General features: G+C 40.1%; 1 protein-coding gene across 2 annotated transcripts in view; it reads left to right on the top strand.

The window, feature by feature from the left end:
- The window catches only part of LOC140458253 (sortilin-like), a 118,594-nt gene that overhangs the window by 23,216 nt on the left and 75,569 nt on the right, over window positions 1–19,809 (top strand). For both annotated transcript variants that reach the window (XM_072552623.1, XM_072552622.1), the window contains exon 2: window positions 13,125–13,187. In XM_072552623.1, the coding sequence (XP_072408724.1) occupies window positions 13,125–13,187 (63 nt within the window). The remainder of the gene's footprint in view (window positions 1–13,124; window positions 13,188–19,809) is intronic.

Raw genomic sequence — 19,809 nt, 5'->3', positions numbered from 1 at the left:
TATTTTATTCCTTTAGTTGATAGAATTTCTCTTTACATTGACAGGGATTATCTTTACATTTTTCCACAAAGCAGAGTGAATTTTCCCATTGCTAGCAGTGACAAGGAAAATTGGTGTCAGATGTTGGCACAGCCATGATCTTCCAGAAGGCACTCTAGTTGAATGGCCATGTGGATCCACTGGAATGAGATGCTTACAGATGCTCACAGACACAAGACATCCTGTTTCATAACTTTGGCCATGTGCGCCTTTTAATGTTTGCCAAGGCTGTGGATAAACTTCCATTTTGGGATGATCTAACAGTTGTGACAAATGTAGGCAGAGCTAGAGAAAGAAAGTAGAGGATGTATCTGCAAAACTGGACCTCTTTTTAACCACTTAGTGAGGGCTTTGTAATTAAAACTTGTTTCAGAACTAATGTGTTCATTGTTAGAGAGTCATACAGATAAGAAACTGACCCACCGGTCCAACCAGTCCATGCCGAACATAATCCCAGAATAAACAATCCCACCTGCCTGTGCCTGGCTATATCCCTCCAAATCTTTGCTATTTATGCACTTATCCAAATGTCTTTTAAATGTTGTAATGGTGCCCACATCTTGCACTTCCTCAGGAAGTTCATTCCACGCACAAACCACTCTCTTGTGTAAAACATTTGCCCCTCATCTTTTTTAAGTCTTCCTCCTCTCACCTTAATGTGTCCCCTAGTCTTGAAACCCGAGGGAAAAGACAACTACCATTAAACCTCTCTATAATCCCTCATTATTTTATGAACTTCTGTAAGGTCTGATGAAGCTTACAAATTCAAGGCAGCATCAAACATTGTCACACCTGTTTTTATAATCGCCCTGTTTTGTTTCCCCATGAATTGCAGAAAGGTGTGTCAGGTTTTCAGAGTCGATTTCTTGCCTGTCCTACATTGGTTAACTTTAAACAATGGAACTGTCAGACTCTCCATACTATTGGATTGTCTCTCTACTTTTTTTTTAATTCGCTATCAGAAATGAGACAAAGGAAACTATAAACATGCAGTTGGAAGCCGAACAGTGACCAGAGGATACCAAACAGCAAACAGTTGCAGAAGTGTGGGTCTGTTGTTAACAGCAATGATCTTAAGTACCAGTCCTGTTTCCTGGAAACACCTGCTGAATGTGTGGTCTGAGATGTGGTTCGAGGATTAGGCTTATCAGCCACAGAGGGACCCACAGAACCCATGACCAGTTACGTGGAATTTCTTAGGTGGACAGCCAACTCATTAGCAAGTAATTACCACCACCACCAACCTTTTGTAGCACAGAAGCATGCTTTTCAACCCAACTGACTTACGACAGAATTTATGCTATCACCAGCCTTCCCTTTCTTCTCTTCTAACCCTAACAGGATAGTATTCTTTGTTGGAAGTCTGCTTTATTCTCAGGGGCTAATTACTGTTTCACAACCCAATTGAATGATTACTCACAATAAGGAAAATGATAATGTGAAATGCACAAAAAATGTCCAGCCCTTAAAAATTATTACAACAGTGAATTGCATATTCTCAATTTTTGAGGATGTTAAGTTTTCAAATCACTAATTTACATAGAATATAGAGCACTCAAACTGGTCATTCAGTCCAACTAGTCTGTGTTGGTGCTCATACTGCATGGGAGTCTTTTTTTCATCCACCTCATCAGATACTTTCAGCAAGTCTTTATGTTCTCTCATCAGCTTCATGCATAGTCTTCTTTTAAAGGTCTAAGCTATTTGCCTAAACCACTTCCTGTAGTCCTGAACAAAGGCAAATTACCACTAGAAATCTGAAACAAACATTGTGAATGCTGGAGAAACTTAGCAGATCTGGCAACATCTCTGGAAAGAGAAACCATGTATATTTCAAGACTGGCACGACTTCATCTGAAAGTTCTTTGAAATGTTAACTCTATTTCACTTTTCACAGATGCTGCTAGACCTGATGAGTTTCTCTGACATTCTCCGTTTCTGTGGTACTGAGTTTCACATCTTAAACACTCTGTCTCCTTATTTCCCTGTTACCTTTGATTGTGGCTATCTTGTGTTTGTGGTGCCTAGTTAGACATTCTCCCCAAGTGCAAATATTATCTCCGTGTATAGCCTGTCAAACAAAACTTAATTTTAATGCTCTATAACACGCCTCTTGTAAGTCACCTTAATAAAAAAAGCCCAACCTGTTCAGTCTTTCAATAATTACCATATATTCTGGTATCATCTAAGTAAGAAGGGCTTATACCCAAAACGTCGATTCGCCTGCTCCGCGGATGCTGCCTGGCCTGCTGTGTTATTCCAGCACCACGTTTTTCAACTCTGGTTTCCAGCATTTGCAGTCCTCACTTTCTCCTATCATCTAAGTAAGTCATTTTTGCAATAATCTAAAGCATTGATCTTTATCATAGAATAGAGATTGTATCTATCGCTCATTGTTCAGTGAAGTTCATTTCACCAGGCTCCTAAATTTAATCTAACTTTAATAGTACTGAATTCTACACCACGAGAGAGAATCACTAAGGCTTTGGTTGCAGTTTTCATTGCTTTGCTGACGTGATCCTGCTTTTATTGGTTGCTTGTATCTCTCGGTCCCTTAGCTTTTTAACATGTTCATTAATGAACCTTACCTTTCGCAAATGTTGTTTTGCTTTGAGAATTTGGTGTGTCACAGAAGAATTGTGGCAATTGCTTGATTGCATTGAGGATAATTAGTTGACGAGGCTACATGAGCATTCTAACAAAAGTGCTCCTGATACAAATGGCATCAAATGGCAACCATGAATTGGAAAACAAGCATATGATTCATGTTTTGTTAGAATAAGTGAAGGTAGGACTAAGATTTGTAGAATGAGGAATTATATTGTCACAACGCTGGTCTAGTACAAGGTTACTTTGCCCTTGAGTTTTTATTCAGATAGGGGTAATTGGCCAGGCTCCATAGTATCTGAAGTTTGAATTGTTCATTGTGACCTTGTTGTTTACCCTAACAGATAGTGCTTCAGGCCAAAAGCTTAAAAGGTCTTTTGAGAAACTGGTATAGTCAAGGGGTGTGGCCAACTCTCTAGCTATGCAGTTCAATTCAGTTTGGGAGTGAGTTAAGAAAGAGTCACAGGGGAAACTGGATGATTTCGAACTGTAAGTTGCCTTTGCCATTGTTTACTGTTTGTACTAGGGGATGTGTATATTGGTACTGTTGCAAGTATTTTCAGAACGGCATCATTAAGTTGGGTTTGGATAGGATAAGTTATCCATATTCTGTTTTCTGTTCCTTTGTGTTTCATTCTGTAATTTTATAAATAAATTTTGTTTGTTTAAAACTTGGCAGTCGATCCAGCTAATTTACACCAGGAATATCCACTATACACCTAGCTAAACAAATAGCAAAGTTATGCTCTGGGCTACCTGCTTAAAAAATGTTTTGAGGTGTCTGGCCTAGTCCAGGACAATATTCCCACATGGATCAAAGAACCAGTTATCCTAATGACAAATCCAAAGATTTTAAAGAATTGTAAATATAACATTCTTTAACAGTTTATAACCCATCAACTTCGGTCAGGTTGTTAGTTCATTGTCAACTTGTGTCTCTCTGGAGATTAAAGCTTGTTGCTGTCAGCCAATGAAATCAATTGGTGAAACAGTTGGACTGGATTCAAACAGTGTTGGACATACAACCTTTCTTTCTCTTACATGTTAACTGCCCCTGTATAAGAGTTAGAAAACTTAAAAGATGAACTTTTTTTAGAAACCACAGTTTAGGTTTAGTATTTGTTTATTTAGTATTTGTTTTAATTTGAAGTGTACACTGTGATTCACGTATTTTGTTCATTGGAGCATGTGTCACTGTGGTGCCTTTTATCTGAGAGTCATGGTACCTGATAAATTTGGAGAGCTGCTTTCTGTCAGTTGTGCTTTGATGTTATTACTGCACAGTTAGTATCAAGTGAGATCAAACTGTCCCTATAGTATAGTCAACAATGGGGATCTTGGAGAATGAGGATAATTGTTCATTCATTATTCGCAGTGAAGTTTGAATTTTTCTTTTCTTGGGACATACGTCAGTATTTATTGTCCATCCCTAGTAGTCCTTGTGAAGGTGGTGGTGAGCTAACTTCTTCAACCTCTGGGTGCTGCTGGTTGATCCGTAGTGCCCTGAGGGGCAGAGGTCCAGGATTTCAACCTAGTGACACTGAAGAAATATAGTTCCAATTCAGAAACTATATAGTGAGTAGCTCAGAGGGGATCATGCAAGTGGTGATGCTTGCATCTTTCTGCTGCCAAAATCCTTTGGGGTCGTCTTGGTTGTGGATTAGAAGATGATATTGAAGGAGCCTTATCAGTGATTATCAGGAATCCGTCATTCGGCTTTAATTGGAAGCACACAATTATCCATTCTGCCCTGCCAAGCACATTTGCAAGCATTTTAAAACTGTCAATTACATAATCCAAAAATGAAGATTATTTCCAGTGTAAGAAAGTAAATCAATTTTGTGTGATTCAAAGACCAATAAAGCTGAATCATTGCTATTGGTCAGAAGAGGATCTGATTAATGAAGAAAGTTATAAGATAATCTGAGTGGAATTTTAGGCTTTAAAAAACTGAATTTGAGTTGGTGCAGTCATTCAGGTTATAATCTTAAATAAATCAATTCCAAACTCAAATCTGATTCCTATCTGTCTGCATTTGGCTTGAACAGTGTAGCTGATTGGTACTTGAAATACTTTTGTGATATAATATCCACATCCTCAACAATGGGGGAGCCCAGCACATTAGTGCAAAAGACAAGGCTGAAGCATTTCAGCCAGAAGTGACCAGCAGGATGTCTCCTTTTGCTGCCCCCAGCATCACAGATGCCAGTCTTTAGCCAATTCAATTCAAACCATGTAATAATAAAAAATGGCTGAAGATGCCAGATACTAAAAGGACTACAGGTCCTGACGACCTTCTGGCAATAGTACTGAAATTGTGTGCCAGAACTTGGCATGCACCTAACCAAGCTGTTTCAGTACAATTTTTAATAATGGCATTTACTCAGCTATGTGAAAAATTGCCCAGGTCTGTCCTGTACACAAAAATTAGGCAACTCCAACCCAGACAATTAGTTTCCTACAATGCTCCCTCTGGGGGGCGGGGTATGGAACTCCAAACTCTATGTAAAGCAGCAACTTTGAAACCCATCATGCCATTTGGCATGCACAGAAATTTGGAGTGGCTGCACAAGTTAGGATGGCAACATCCCCTCTCACAGTCTTCTCTCAATCCCACTAGCAGAGTAGTGTGAGGGGTAGTTGACAGTGCTATCAACTGCCACTTATGAATGACTGATTTACTCTGTGCTCAATTTAGTTTTAGGTAGGTCATCTCAGTTTCTGATATCTATTTATGTTTGGATCAAGGAATAACAATATGAACTCCAGAGACCAGGTGAGAGTGTTTTCTTAACATAAAAGTATCATTTTGCCAATTTATGGCATCAAGAAGCCCGAGGAAATGCTGGAGTCAATGCGAATCGGCCCTATTGGTTTATTATTGGAAAATTATTCATACTTTGGTCATTTACTTCAGATCTTGATCTTGATTTAATAAGGGGATCAAGGATTACAAGGAGATGGCTAGAGAATGGAGTTGAGAAACATGTTATGATCAAATGGCAGAGCAAAGTTGGGGCAAATGGATCAATTCTGCTCCTACACATCTTATGGTCTTATAGGTGGTTCAAAGCAATGAAGGCCATTAGATTATTTTGAGTTCAGAATAATTGAGGATTGATTTTAATTTAGAAAACCTAGAGGTTGAGAGATTTTAGGGCAGTTCAGAGGAGACCTTCTTGGTGTCAGAAGTAAGTATAATTTTTCTTCTTTAAGGACTTCAGAACAATTCAGAAAGAATACAGTTAACTCAGAGTTTAGTTTGTGTAACTTACAGACTAGAAATGTTCTGTTTATAAACTCAAGTTATCAGAAGCTAAGTAAAAAAGTGTGGTGCTGAGAAAGCACAGCCAGTCAAGCAGCATCCAAGGAGCAGAAGAATCAACGTTTTGAGCATAAGCTCTTCATCCTGCTCCTCGGATGCTGCCTGACCAGCTGTGCTTTTCCAACACCACACTTTTTGACTCTAATCTCCAGCATCTGCAGTCCTCACTTTCTCCTCATCAGAAGCTAAGAAAGTTCAAACTCTTCTATGAGCATTCATGCAAGATTCCACAGTTCATGGGAGAGAACTTAGAGAAAATTGGTTAAGTAGAAAATTGTGTCTCTCAAACTTAGACTCATAGAGAAGTACAGCATGGAAACAGACTCGTCCATGCCAACCAGATAGCCTAACCTAATCTAGTCCCATTTGCCAGCACTTGACCCATATCCCTCTAAACCCTTCCTATTTGTTGATTGAGTTTTTTGAGGAAGTTATGAAAACAATTGGTGGCAGAGCAGTAGACGTTGTTTATTTCGATTTTTGTGAAGCCCTCGACAAGGTTCCACATGGTACAGTGTGGGCGGCACGGTGGCACAGTGGTTAGCACTGCTGCCTCACAGCGCAAGAGACCCAGGTTCAATTCCCACCTCAGGCGACTGACTGTGGAGTCTGCACATTTTCCCTGTGTCTGCATGGGTTTCCTCCAGGTGCTCCGGTTTCCTCCCACAGTCCAAAAATGTGCAGGTTAGGTGAATTAGCCATGCTAAATTGCCCGTAGTGTTAGGTGCAGGGTAAATGTAGGGGAGTGGATCTGGGTGGGTGCGCTTCGGTGGGTCGGTGTGGACTTGTTGGGCTGAAGGGTCTGTTTCCACACTGTAAGTAATCTAATCTAAAAAAAAATCTAATTTTAAACTAATGCGTAAAGTTAGGTCACATGGAATTCAGGGCAAGCTTGCAATTGGATGCATAACTGGCTTAATGGCAAGAGACAGAGAGTGGTGGTAGAGGCTTGCTCTTCGGACTGGGGGCCTGTGACCAGCAGTGTTCCACAGGGATGGGTTCGGAGCTGTCTCTTGTTTGTCATTTATATAAGTGATTTGGATGAGAATATAGATGACATAGTTAGTAGTTTATAGATGATACCAAAATTGGTAGCACAGTAGATAGTGAAGAAAATTGTCTAAGATTACAAAGAGATCTTGATCAAATGGATTAATGGGCTGAAAAATGGCAGATGGAGTTCAATCTGGATAAATGCAAATTACTGCGGAACCTTCGTTATCCTAAGGACACAGGCAGGGTGTATTTCGTTTGGATAATTGAATGCCAGATAACATAGTTAGCCAAGTATCGAGACCTTGAGATCTTGTCCAGATAATCCGAAAGTTGGATACTTGAATGTTGGATAATCGACGTTCGTCTGTATTGCATTTTGGAACAATAGACAGTTTATACAGTTAATGACAGGGCATTGGGTAGTGTTGTAGTACAGAGGGACCCAGGGGTGCAGGTACATAATTCTTTGAAGTTTGAGTCACACATAGACAGGGTGATTATTGCCTTCATTGCTCAGACCTTTGCGTATAGGAGTTAATATTTTGAGGCTGTACAGAATATTGGTGAGGATTCCGTACAGGACATTCTGGAATTCTGTGTCCAATTCTGGTTGCCCTGTTATAGAAAGGATTTTATTAAAGCTGGAGCGGGTTCAGAAGATATTTACCAGGATGTTGCTGGTTATGGAAGATTTAAGATATAAAGAAAGATGTGATAGGCTGGGACTTATTTTCACTGGAGTGTAAGATGTTGAGAGGCGACCTGATAGAAGTTTATAAAATAATGAGGGGTATGACAGGGTCAGTGATAGTTGTCTTTTCCTGAGGATGGAGTATTTCAAGACGGAGGGCACATTTCTTTAAGGTGAGGGGAGAAAGATTTATAAAGGTTGAGGGGCAAATTCTTTCCAGAGGGTGGTTCATGTGTGGAGTGAACTTTAAGGAATTGGTTGATATTGGTACAATTACAGCATTAAAAAGACATATGGTAAGGTATGTGAATAAGGAAAGTTTGGATGGATATGAGCCAAATGCAGATAGGTGGAACTAGTTTAGTTTGGGATTATGCATGGCATGGACTGGTTGGACTGAAGAGTCTGTTTCTGTGCTGTGTGACTATCACTCTAGAATTTGAAGATTTGATAGATACATTATTTCTTTGGATTTGAATCTCTGTTGTGTTGGGTGTCAGGAAACAGTTTGAAAACTTCCTTTTGCTGTGCATTTCAAGGTCTTTCTAACTGTGTTCTATATTGGAAAGATTTTCTAAAATTGGTTTCTTCTGTAGCCTCCTGTGAATATACCTCAGTGATAAAGCACTATGTTAATTAACTAAACAAAAAATGATCTAGCATGTCAGATTTCATGCTGCAGTCTGACTTGTTCAATGGTAACATCAGCTGGCATCATAACAACTAGAGCTCCAAGAGCAAGTGAGAAGTAAGGAATTCTGTTGTGCCTGACTCGCGTATCTCCTTAATGCCTGTCCACTATCAGCAAGGCATGTCGGGAGTTATTGGCATAATCTCCACTTGCCAGGAACAGGTTCAGCTCTAAAACATTTAAGAAGCTCAACTGTATCCAAGACAAACCATTCCATTTGATTGGCAGAATAAATCTAGGTGAAATGGAGACAACATCTGGAGTACTGTGTAGGCTTGTTGTCTCCTTATTTAAGCCAGGATATAATTGTACTACTTGTAATTCAGGGAAAGTTCACTCAACTTATTCCTGGGATGAAGGGGTTACCATATAGAGAAAGATAAAACAGGTTAGGCCTTTATGCATTGAAATTTAGGAGAATGAGAAATAAGTGTAAGTGAGTAGTGCCACAGCAGATTGAGTTCAGAAACTTGTTCATAATCTTGAGTTCGCGAGTAGGCTGTTCAGACTTGGACAGTGTCCTGGAAGAACAATGGAACTGGTGACTAGTGAATCACTTAAGTGGTGGAGTGGAAGATAGCTTAAGAAAAAGTTTGTCTTTGTTGGAATTAATTGTTGTTTCACACTGGGAATAGGTGCTGGATAAGACAGCCTGACAACAGTCACAGGAAGCGATGATAGTGAGGTTGTGCTTCTGAGCATATGAATGGTGTTAAGTCTTTGTTCTTTCTCATAGACATCATTCAGTTTTCAGAGGTGATGGTTATATGATGTGAGGATTAGCCAGTACATGACACGGTTTTTTAGTTAGATAGGTAAGAGTGGAGCCAATGAGCAAGGATAATACCAGCCAGCTGGTTAGCAAGGTGTTTGGAGGAGGACAAATGTTTCAATCACCTTGCTCAAGTATATTGGCAGGTAAGATTTGAAACTGGGCCTCTGTCCCTGAGTTGGGGATAGAATGAAGAGAAATACAGTTTGGAGGAGGATAGCCTAAATCAAAGTTTGCAGGAATGTAGAGAAGAATAAGGATTGTGATGATGAGCTATGTCTTTTGTGACTATGGTTAGACTGTTTTAACGCTATGTCCAGGGCATCAGATCTAAATGGGCAGTTCTGGAAGTGTTAGGCACAGATTTGTGGATTAACACAACAACATCCATGAACTTTTAGAGGAAATAATGCAAGACTTGGCGTCATGATTTGGAGGTGCCGGTGTTGGATTGGGTGTACAAAGTTAAAAATCGCACAACACCAGGTATAGTCCAACAAGTTTAATTGGAAGCACTAGCTTTCGGAGCACTGCTCCTTCATCAGGTGGTTGTGTACATCACACTGTAAACTTTTGCTCTAAATTCTGTCTTACAATCGAGTCCTCCACGACCACCTGATGAAGGAGCAGTGCTTCAAAAGTTAGTGCTTCCAATTAAACCTGTTGGACTATAACCTGGTGTTGTATGATTTTTAAGATTCAACGTGACAGCTTAACAATTCATATCAGGCCTCTTGAAACCAATCATGAACTTAGAAGTCTTTCTAACTTTGTTTTATCCATATACTTCATGGAAACTTTTAAGTATTGACCTGTTTGACAGTAAACCTATTCACATTGTGTGATATAATTTCCAGCTTTTACATTATTGTGAATTCTAAACAAATTGTCTATATTAGCAAACTTGGGCTATTTTCAAAAGCCAGGAGTTTAGAATTACAGTTTGCTTACTACTTAAAAAAAAATGTTTTTTAAAAATATTCTTTGTTGATAATGCCTAAAGAAAATAAAAGAATCCTTTTTTATAGAAGAGGCCCTTCAGCTCATTCAGTCTGTGCCACCAAAAATATGCTAAATCTGCACAAATCTAACTTTATAGCAGTATGGTCCGTATCCTTGAATGCTATGCTATTTCAAATGCTCATCTGAGTACTTTTCAAAGGTTGTTAGATTACCCACCTCAATGTCCCTTCCAGGCAGTTCTTGATAGATCCTCACCACCCTCTGGATGAAAAATGTCTTCCTCAGATTTCCTCAAAACCTCTTCACTTTAAAATTATGCCCTCTTCTTATCGACCCTTCAACTAAAGGGAATAGCTGCTTTCTGTCTAATATGTCCATGCCTCTGAACCCTACATATCTCTATCAGGTCTCCTGTACACCTTTTCTGCTCTAAAGAAAACAAACCCAATTTATCCAGCCCCTCTTCAGAACTGAAGTGCTGCATCCAGGCAACATTCTGATCAATCTCCTCTGCATCCCTCCAGTGCAATCAAATCCTCCCTTTAGTGCAGTGACCAAAACTAAGCACAGTACTGTGAACTATGAAAAGTACATTAATTCCCTGCTCATATATTCTATGCCTTCTTAACAGCCTATTAACCTGCCCTGCTTGGGGCAAACATCTGAAAATCCCTGTGAACTTCCTAGTGGCCTGCCACTTGTTGAGTACTTGCTTTTCTTGTTACTACTTGTTATTTTGGTAGCACTATGTCACCCACACCTTTGTCAAGGTTAAGTTTTATCTGTCACTAATAGAACACAGAACAGTACAGTACAGCACAGGCCCTTTGGCCCACAATGGTGTGCCAAGCATTTATCTTAATCTAAGATCAACCTAACTACGCACCCCTCAATTTACTGCCGTCCACGTGCTTGTCCAGCAGTTGCTTAAATGTCCCTAATGTATCTGTCTCTGCTACTACTGCTGGCAGTGCATTCCACGCACCCACCACTCTCTGCGTAAAGAACCTGCCTCTGATGTCTCCCCTATACCTTCCTCCATTCATCTTAAAGTTATGACCCCTCGTGACAGCCATTTCCACCCTCGGAAAAAGCCTCTTGCCAACTACTCTATCTGTGCCTCTCATTACCTTGTACACTTCTATCAAGTCACCCATCTTCCCCCTTCCCTCTACTACGAAAAGCCTGAGCTCACTCAACTTTTCTGCTTAAGACAAGCCCTTCAATCCAGGCAGCATCCTGGTAAATCTCTTCTGCAACCTGTCTAAAGCATCTATATCCTTCCTATAATGAAGCAACCAGAACTGGACACAATATTGGCCTAACCAAGGTTTTATAGAGCTGTAGCAAACCTTGCGGCTCTTAAACTCAATACCCCTGTTAATGAAAACCAAAACACCATACTCCTCCTTCACAACCCTATCAACTTGGGTGGCAACTTTGAGGGATCTGTGTACATGGACCCCAAGATCTTGATGTTCCTCCACAATGCCAAAAATTCTGTCTTTAGCCCTGTATTCAGCATTCAGATTCAACCTTGCAAAATAAATCACTTCAGATTTAACCAGGTTGATCTCCATCTGCCACTTCTCAGCCCAGCTGTACATCCTGTCAATATCTGCAACAGCCCCCGACACTCTCTGTACAACACCACTGACCTTTGTGTCATTGGCAACCTTACTAACCCACCCTTCCACTTCTTCATTCAAATCATTTATAAAAACTACTAAGAGCAGAGGCCCAAGAACAGATCCCTGCAGGACACCACTGGTCACTGACCTCCAGGCAGAATATTTTCCACCCACTACCACTCGCTGCCTTGTTTAGGTCAGTCAAGTTCTCCAGTATCCCATATCTCCTAAATGAACCTTATCAAATGCCTTACTGAAAGCCATATACACCACATTCATTGTTCGACCTTCGTCAACTTGTCTCGTGACATCCTCAAAGAACTCAATAAGGCTTGTGAGGAATGACCTGCCCCTCTCAAAGCCATGCTGACTATCTTTAATCAAACTACAACTATCTTTAATCAAACTATGATTAACCACTCAAAGGCATGACTTGCCCCTCTCAAAGCCATGCTGACTATCTATAATCAAACTAATCTGCCCATCTGACCAATTATTCAGTATTCTCCTGTAATCTGAGACCTCCTTCCTCCCCCTTCAACCACCTGACCAATTTTCATTTGCAAACTAACGTCCTTTGCAGCCCCATTCTCATCTGCATCATTTATGAGAAAGTGAGGACTGCAAATGCTAGAGATCAGGATCGAAAATTGTGGTGTTGGAAAAGCACAGCAGGTCAGGCAGCATCCGAGGAGCAGGAGAATCAATGTTTTGGGCATAAACCCTTCATAAAGAATGTGGGGGCAAAAGGGCTGAGAGAGAAATAGGAGGCTGGAGGCGGGCAAGGTAGCTGGGAGGGCGATTGGGAGATGCAAGTGGGGAGGTGATGGTGATAGGGCGGAGCACATGGGTGGCTCCACGCTCCCCTCTGACCTATCACCATCAGTTCCCACCTCCATCTACCAATCGCCTTCCCAGCTACCTTTACCCCACCATCCTATTCATCTCAGCCACCAATCACCCCCAATACATTCCTGATGAAGGACTTGTATCCAAAATATCAATTCTTCTGCTCTTCGAATGCTGCCTGGCCTGTTGTGCTTTTCCAGTGCCACATTTTTTTGACTACATCATCTCTGAGCATTGCAACTAGTAAAGGACCCAGCACCAATTCCTATGGTACACCACTGGACACAGTCCTCCAATCACAGAATAGTCGTCTACTACCATTCTCTGTCTCCTGTCATAAAGCAAACTTTGGATCTAACTTGCCAAGTTATGTGCTTTTACCTTCTTTATCAGTTTCTCATGTGGGACCTTGTTGAAGGCCTTAGTGAAATCCATATAAACTACATCAAATGCACTACTCTCCTCTACATGCTTGGTCACCTCAATTCAACTATAAATTGTTTTGGGTTAAATTTTTATAAATTTTAATCATTTTCTGCAACTTTTCTTTTTACATTCAGTGCACATTTGACGATGATGATGGTTCTACTGTAACGTTGGCTTGGGTCGGAGATGGAACTGGGGTAAGTTAATGTTTTCATGTATGTTTGAATGAGTGGGATACATCACAGCAGTCGTGTACAGCCCTTACAAAAATGAAGCAAATGCTTTTATCAGTTATAAAGTCAGCAGTTTCATGGTGTGTTTGTTTTTGGACAATTTGCATTCTGTATTCATTTGAAAAGTTAACCAAAAACTGAAAAAATTAGTTTCATTGTGAGGAAACCAGAACCCTGTATCCTGTATTAAACTAGGAGGCCTAATTCTATGATCCCTTTGTTCCACTAGATAACTGTGCTCTTGAAAAATACCGGTATGCTATGGGGTTGTATCATAGATTCTAACCTACACATTTACAAGTGCAGAAAGTTGTTATTTGCAGAAAGTTGTTATTAGCACAAAATGGCAGAATTAATGCTACTGAGTATTTAAGGTATTCCAGTTAGCTGTGCAACATTGCACTCAATGTTTACTACCATGTGGTAAAAATCAAGATCTACTGTTGATGATGATGAGTTTCTTGAATGCAGTGAGTTGATCAAAACTGTCAAAGACAATGGCTTTAGCTTGCTGTGTACAGTTTTGGTCTTCTTATCTCAGGAAAGGTATTGCTACAAATGTGCACAAGATTTGTTCTTGGGATGGCAGGACTGTCCTCTGAATTGAGATTGGTTGAACTGGGCCTGGACTCTCTCTCGGGTTTTGAAGAATGAGAGATGAAATACTTAAGGGAAAGACAGGGTAGATGCAGTTACAATATTTCCTCTAGTTCGGAGTCTTGAAACATGAGGCACAACTTAAAAATAAGGTATGTGATGAGGTGAAACTTTTCTACTAGGAGATTTTCAAACTTTGGAATTCTTTACTAAAGATGGGAGTGAAGTGGGTAAAAGACATTAAAGTATACGATCAGTTATAATCATATTGGATAGCAGGGCATGCTCGATGCTGTATCTTCCAGATACTTTATTGTACCATGAATTCCAATTGAGATTGCCCGGTCATCAAAATCACTTCAGATTTTCATCCATGACAGAAGTAGGGAACCCATTATGGGGAAGCACGTTTCCTAACTTAATATTACTGGTGAAGCTATTGGAATCAAAAAAACTAGCTTAGACATTTCCAAATGGCCAAAATATGAATGTGGGTAGAGCGCTAACAGACAAATCCTATGCAGACAGATTTTAAGGTATTATAATAAGAAGGAAAACTGGGCAACAGATGTGTTCCATTAATAGTATAATAATAACTAATGATGGACTTGACAGAACCCAAGCATTTAGTAGACATGGCGAGTTGGATTTTCATGGAGGAGAAAGGAATGTTAGGTTGAGAAACTTAGTGACTTGGCACACTTCCAAAAACAGTTATCTTAAGTACTGCTAGGCCTTCAAGCCCACACCTTTCGTACCTCATCAATCCCATTTTCCTTGCATAAACCTCATACTATTAAGCCTCTCCATTTTCTAACCATTACACCATATCCCATTCATGTAGCCTTTCATCCTCTATGCTGTTCCATTTGTGTTCACCACTGACACAAACAATGAGTTTCACTTTGACGGTGGCAAGTATTTGGAAAGTTCATGAACTAAGAACAAAGAAAGTCTCCTTTGGGAGCAAAAAACTGCTGCTCCTACAATTTTATAAAATTGTCAATAGATATGACCATTCATTGTAGCAATAACGCAGGCTTTACTCCACTTCAAACTTCTCTGTCCAAAAAAAGACATGACATGACAAAGGACGGAGAGATAATTTTAATAAATATAAAATCTTTAATCAATCAAAGTTAAGATTCCCTTTTAACATCAATAAAACATGTATGTAAATCTGATTCTGTCAGTGAGAATTAGAACTCAACCAAGTATTCATAATGAGACCAGTTGTGAATTGCACTGACAGAAATAGATGACCAGTCATTTTATTAGTGTGGTTCAAAAATTAGCTATGGAGTTTTTCAGCTCTTTAATTTGCTGTGACTGAAAGGCCTCCGTTAGTGGCCTTTTCCCATTTCTGCCTAGGAAACCCTTGATATTTGCCAAAAATATAGAATTTATAATAGTGTATTACATGATCATTGAAAGTTGGCATTAAATAAGGTGTGAGCTAAATTCTTACAAAACTACATATTGCAAATTGCATTTATAATTGCAATTAATATTTAACTGAAGATCAAGGATTTTACCCAGTTTCCAGCCCCTTAGCATCTAATGGCTGAAAGTTGTTAGACTTTTCAGAGGCCTTTTCCTACTATACCTTTGTAGCTGCCGCAAATGTGATTGAAACCTTCAGCATTTCGTCCTAGACCTTGCAACGTGTCCATCCACAACACTCCCACACTGGGACAATTCTTTGTGCTGGGCGACCAGCAAATTTCAAGCAGACTAATTGATTTTCTCACTGTATTTGATCTTTACGTCTGTGCACTTCTCTGGGAGCAGCCTGTAGACCACAGAGTCCTACTAACAGAGTTACTCAGAATGAACTTTGACAAAATCATTGCATCTTTTACTGTTCTCTTCGATTGCATAAGCACATTCTAAAAGAAACTGGTCACTGGTGGTCTCCCTTCTATAGAAAGGATGTTGTGATGCTTGAAAGGGTTCAGAAAAGATCTGTAAGGATCTTGCCAGGGTTGGAGGGTTTGAACTATAGGGAGAGGCTGAATAGCCTGGGACTATTTTCCCTAGAGCATTGGAGGCTGAGGGGTGACTTTATAAAATCAGGAGGGGCATGTATAGGGTGAATAGCTAAGGTCTTTTCCCTGGGATAGGAGAGTCCAAAACTAGAGGGCATAGGTTTAAGGTGAAAGTGGAAAAGTCTAAAAGGATCTAAGGGACAACTTATTCATGCAGAGGGTAGGGCATGTATGGAATGAGCTGCCAGAGGAAGTGGTGGCGGCCGGTACAATTACAACACTTTGGCGATATGAGGACTGAAGATGCTGGGAAGTCAGAGTCCTTTATCAACCTTTAAAAGGCATCTGGGTGGGTTTATGAATAGGAAAAGTTTAGAGGGATATGGGCCAAAGACTGGCAATGTGACTAGATTAATTTAAGATATCTGGTCAATATGGGTGGGTTGGACTGAAGGATCTGTTTCCATGCTGTAAATATCTAAGACTCTATGCCACATCCATATCAAAGCCAATAAAGCTAAGCAACTTGGCAACAGTAAGGTAAGATCAAATAGCGATACATACAATCAAAAGAGGCACAAGAGTTTGAAAGGTACAATGGCTACAAAGTGAAATTGTGCAAAATAGCTCTATAGGTTAGGAGGATTTGAATTATTCATACTTGTCTCATGTCAATTGAGTTGTCACAGAGTTGAATAGGTAATGGAAGCGAGGATCATGGGGTGGAGACAGGAAAGTGAAAATGTGATCAGCCCTTATCTTACTGAATTATGCAGGAGGTTCGAAAGGCCAAAAGGCCTACTCCTGCTTCTAAGTCCTATGTTCTTATGCTCTCTGCACTTGTTCATAAAAGTCAAGTGACTTAATCCTAGAGATATACAGCATGGAAACAGACCCTTCGATCCAACTCATCCATGCTGACAAGATATCCCAACCCAATCTAGTCCCATTGTCAGCACTTGGCCCATATCCCTCAGATTTCTCAAGTCGGTGCAACATTGAGGGTTGAAGGGCCTATACAACGCTATTGCATTTTATGTTCTAAACCCTTCCTATTCATCTACCCATCCAGATGCCGTTTAAATGCTGTAATTGTACCAGAGTCCTCCACTTCCTCTGACCGTTCAAAAGCTGCCCCTTAGGTCTCTTTTATATCTTTCCCCTCTCACCCTAAACTTATGCCCTCTAGTTCTGGATTCCAACACCCCAGGGGAAAGGCTTTGTCTGTTTATCTTATCCATGCCCCTCATGATTTTATAAACCTCCTTGAGGTCACTCCTCAGCCTCCAATGCTCCAGGGAAAACAACCCCAGCCTATTCAGCCTCTCCCTGTAGCTCAAATCCTCCACTTTGACAATATCCTTGCAAATCTTTTCTGAACCCTTTTCAAGTTTCACAACATCCATCTGAAAGGGTGTTATATTTTGTACAAATTACTAAGTGGTTAATTTTACTGAGTCATTTCACAGTTTAAGTGTATGACTTATAAGTTTGTGCTGAGCTATTCTCCTTTTTTTTGCCTTTCCCCTGTAATATCTATTTTTACAGGTTCAGATTAGCTAATTTATTAATATTCAATGCACACATTTGTGATTGGAAGCCTTTCTTTTCATCCTTCTCCCCCCACCCCCCTCCATTACCAAGAACAAATCAAAGTGGGGAAGCCATAAATAATTTGTGCAACATTTAGTATTGCAATGCATTAGTACCTGAAAATGGAACTGCTTTTGATTTTAAAATGGCATAATCATCTGCAGCATATTCAGAAATGCAATTTATCCTTTTTTTTTGTGCATACCTCTCCATGGTTTCTTTAGCTTAGATGGTGGGGTGACTAAAGTTACATTGATTTAAGTCATAACACTATTCAGTTTCAAGTGGAACCAGTTTCTAGCCATTACCTTGTGATGTGGAATGACCTGCTCTGCCAGTTTTTAATCACCTTCAACAGAACATGTTTGGTTTCATTGTTCTTAGCCTCTGCAGGAGAAAATTGTTCTGTTAGTCAGTTGTCTTCACTCCTTCAACATTGAAATGCACTTGTCAGCATATTTCACCTCTGCAAGAGTTTACACATTGTTAGGCTGAGATTCATCATGCCATCTACATTAGGAATGCCCAACTTCAGGTTCACAGGCCACATGTGACCTACCAGACTATTTCATATGGCCTGAAATCTGCTTTACTAGTAGAAGGATTTACATTTAATTCATGGATTTTCCATAATTAATAAATATATGCTTTCATAGATCACGGAAAAAATATGCAAAATGCACAATTTTTTTTAACTTGCTGTATTTTTTGTGTTATGCAATTTGTATTTGAAGCAAGGGTTTCAAATCTAGTTAAGTGGAAGATTTTGCAATGAGTCCTGGGCCTGGAGTTGTGAGCAGTCTAGGGCCCAAAACCGTGATGGGGAACCTACGGCCAAGTCAGGACTTTCAGGGAGGCTCATGCTTGAGTTCGAGAAGAAAGAGACCAGAGTTTCACCATGGGGAGAAGGCAACAAGAGTTAAACGGGGGTGGGGAATTGCGAGTCAGATCGTGATGATAAGAGGGCTTGATAGTCAGGCTGTCAGGTTGTTCCCATTAATTTTTCTTTTGTTTCAGTTTTATAGATGAAACTGCCTTTTACCAAAGTGAGTCTGTTCAGAAAAAGTTAATTTGGCCAATTTCATTTCAGTACAAAATGTATTCTGGTGGGCCAATGATGCTGGTGAGCTAAAATCGAGTGCAAAGCACCCTTGGATTATTTCCTTAGTTAAAGGGGCTGAGTAAGAGAGACATGGAAAGGATATAGATGAGAGAGTGAGGAAGAAGGAGATAGGAGTGAGAGAGAAAGGAGGAAAGAGATAGCAGTAGGGAAGCGAGAGAGGCTTTAAGACGATAAAACCCCAAGCAGAAAGTCAACTCATTTCTGACACCGAATCGCATGCGAATTTTGCAGAAGCCACTTCACTAGATGCAAACCAATGTCAACATTAGGTTTACCTAACTCCTTAGCTCAGCTTCAGCTGCCGCCACTTTCCTGGTGCTGATGAGTTGGGACTGATTCTTTTTCTCTCTCTTGCTCTGTTTCTTAAGCAGAAAAATAAAGATGGACTTCATTATTAAACTTCTCTGTTTGGTGCTTTTTAATGGTCAGTTTTATTATTTACTCAGTTAAATGATCAATTCATTCCCTTTTTAAAGAAGTTAGTGTTTATTATTGTGGAAGCACTTTCCTTTTTGAAATCTGCACTCAGAGGAAGAGAGAAATTGTAAAATTTAAAACTATGATGCACTAAGGAATGTTCTGACTCAGTGAACCAAATTCATCTTGGGCACAAATCAGGTGGTATACACCTTGCCCAATTTTCCTTGCCATTTAACTCCATTCCTCCCTCTGCTGCTTCCATGTTTTAACCTCTGATTCGTATCTATTTAGCTCAAACTTCTCATTGTTTTACACATAGTGTATACTTTCTCTCTATAGGGACATAACCCACTCCCCTAAATCTAGAGAACTAAGGCTTGGGAACTCTGTGTGCACTGATACCACTGGATTTTGCCCAGCTAAAGCTGTAGAGCATTGGGAAGCATCCTGCTGCTTCTTCAGGTAGGACTACTATAATGTCAGGGAAGGGTTAACTGGAGCTGAGTATGTAAAGACCCCAACCTTGAATGACAAAACTTGGGGGAAGGAATCTATTACTGTGGCAGATCAGCTGGTCAATAGTTATGCCAGTGGCTGCTGGAATGTAAATAATTTGTCAGCAAGGTTAAGTTAGTTCCACATTGTCATCTCCAAGCACTTTTCTGAAAGCTATTTTGACCATTAAAAAATCGTCTTGCTACTCAAACCTTCCCAGTGCAGGTAATTGTGAACAGGTCATTGGTCAATTTGGACAAAAGGACGCACGCGCACACACACACCTGCCCCTGTCAGCATGAGCATTGAGTCATTTTCGTCCCCCAAGGTGTGCCAAACCGATGTTTCTTTGCAGTATGGTTGTTCAGAC

This window comes from Chiloscyllium punctatum, chromosome 32 (assembly GCF_047496795.1).
Source record: "Chiloscyllium punctatum isolate Juve2018m chromosome 32, sChiPun1.3, whole genome shotgun sequence".
Classification (NCBI taxonomy): domain Eukaryota; kingdom Metazoa; phylum Chordata; class Chondrichthyes; order Orectolobiformes; family Hemiscylliidae; genus Chiloscyllium; species Chiloscyllium punctatum.
This window is presented reverse-complemented; position numbering and strand designations above follow the sequence as displayed.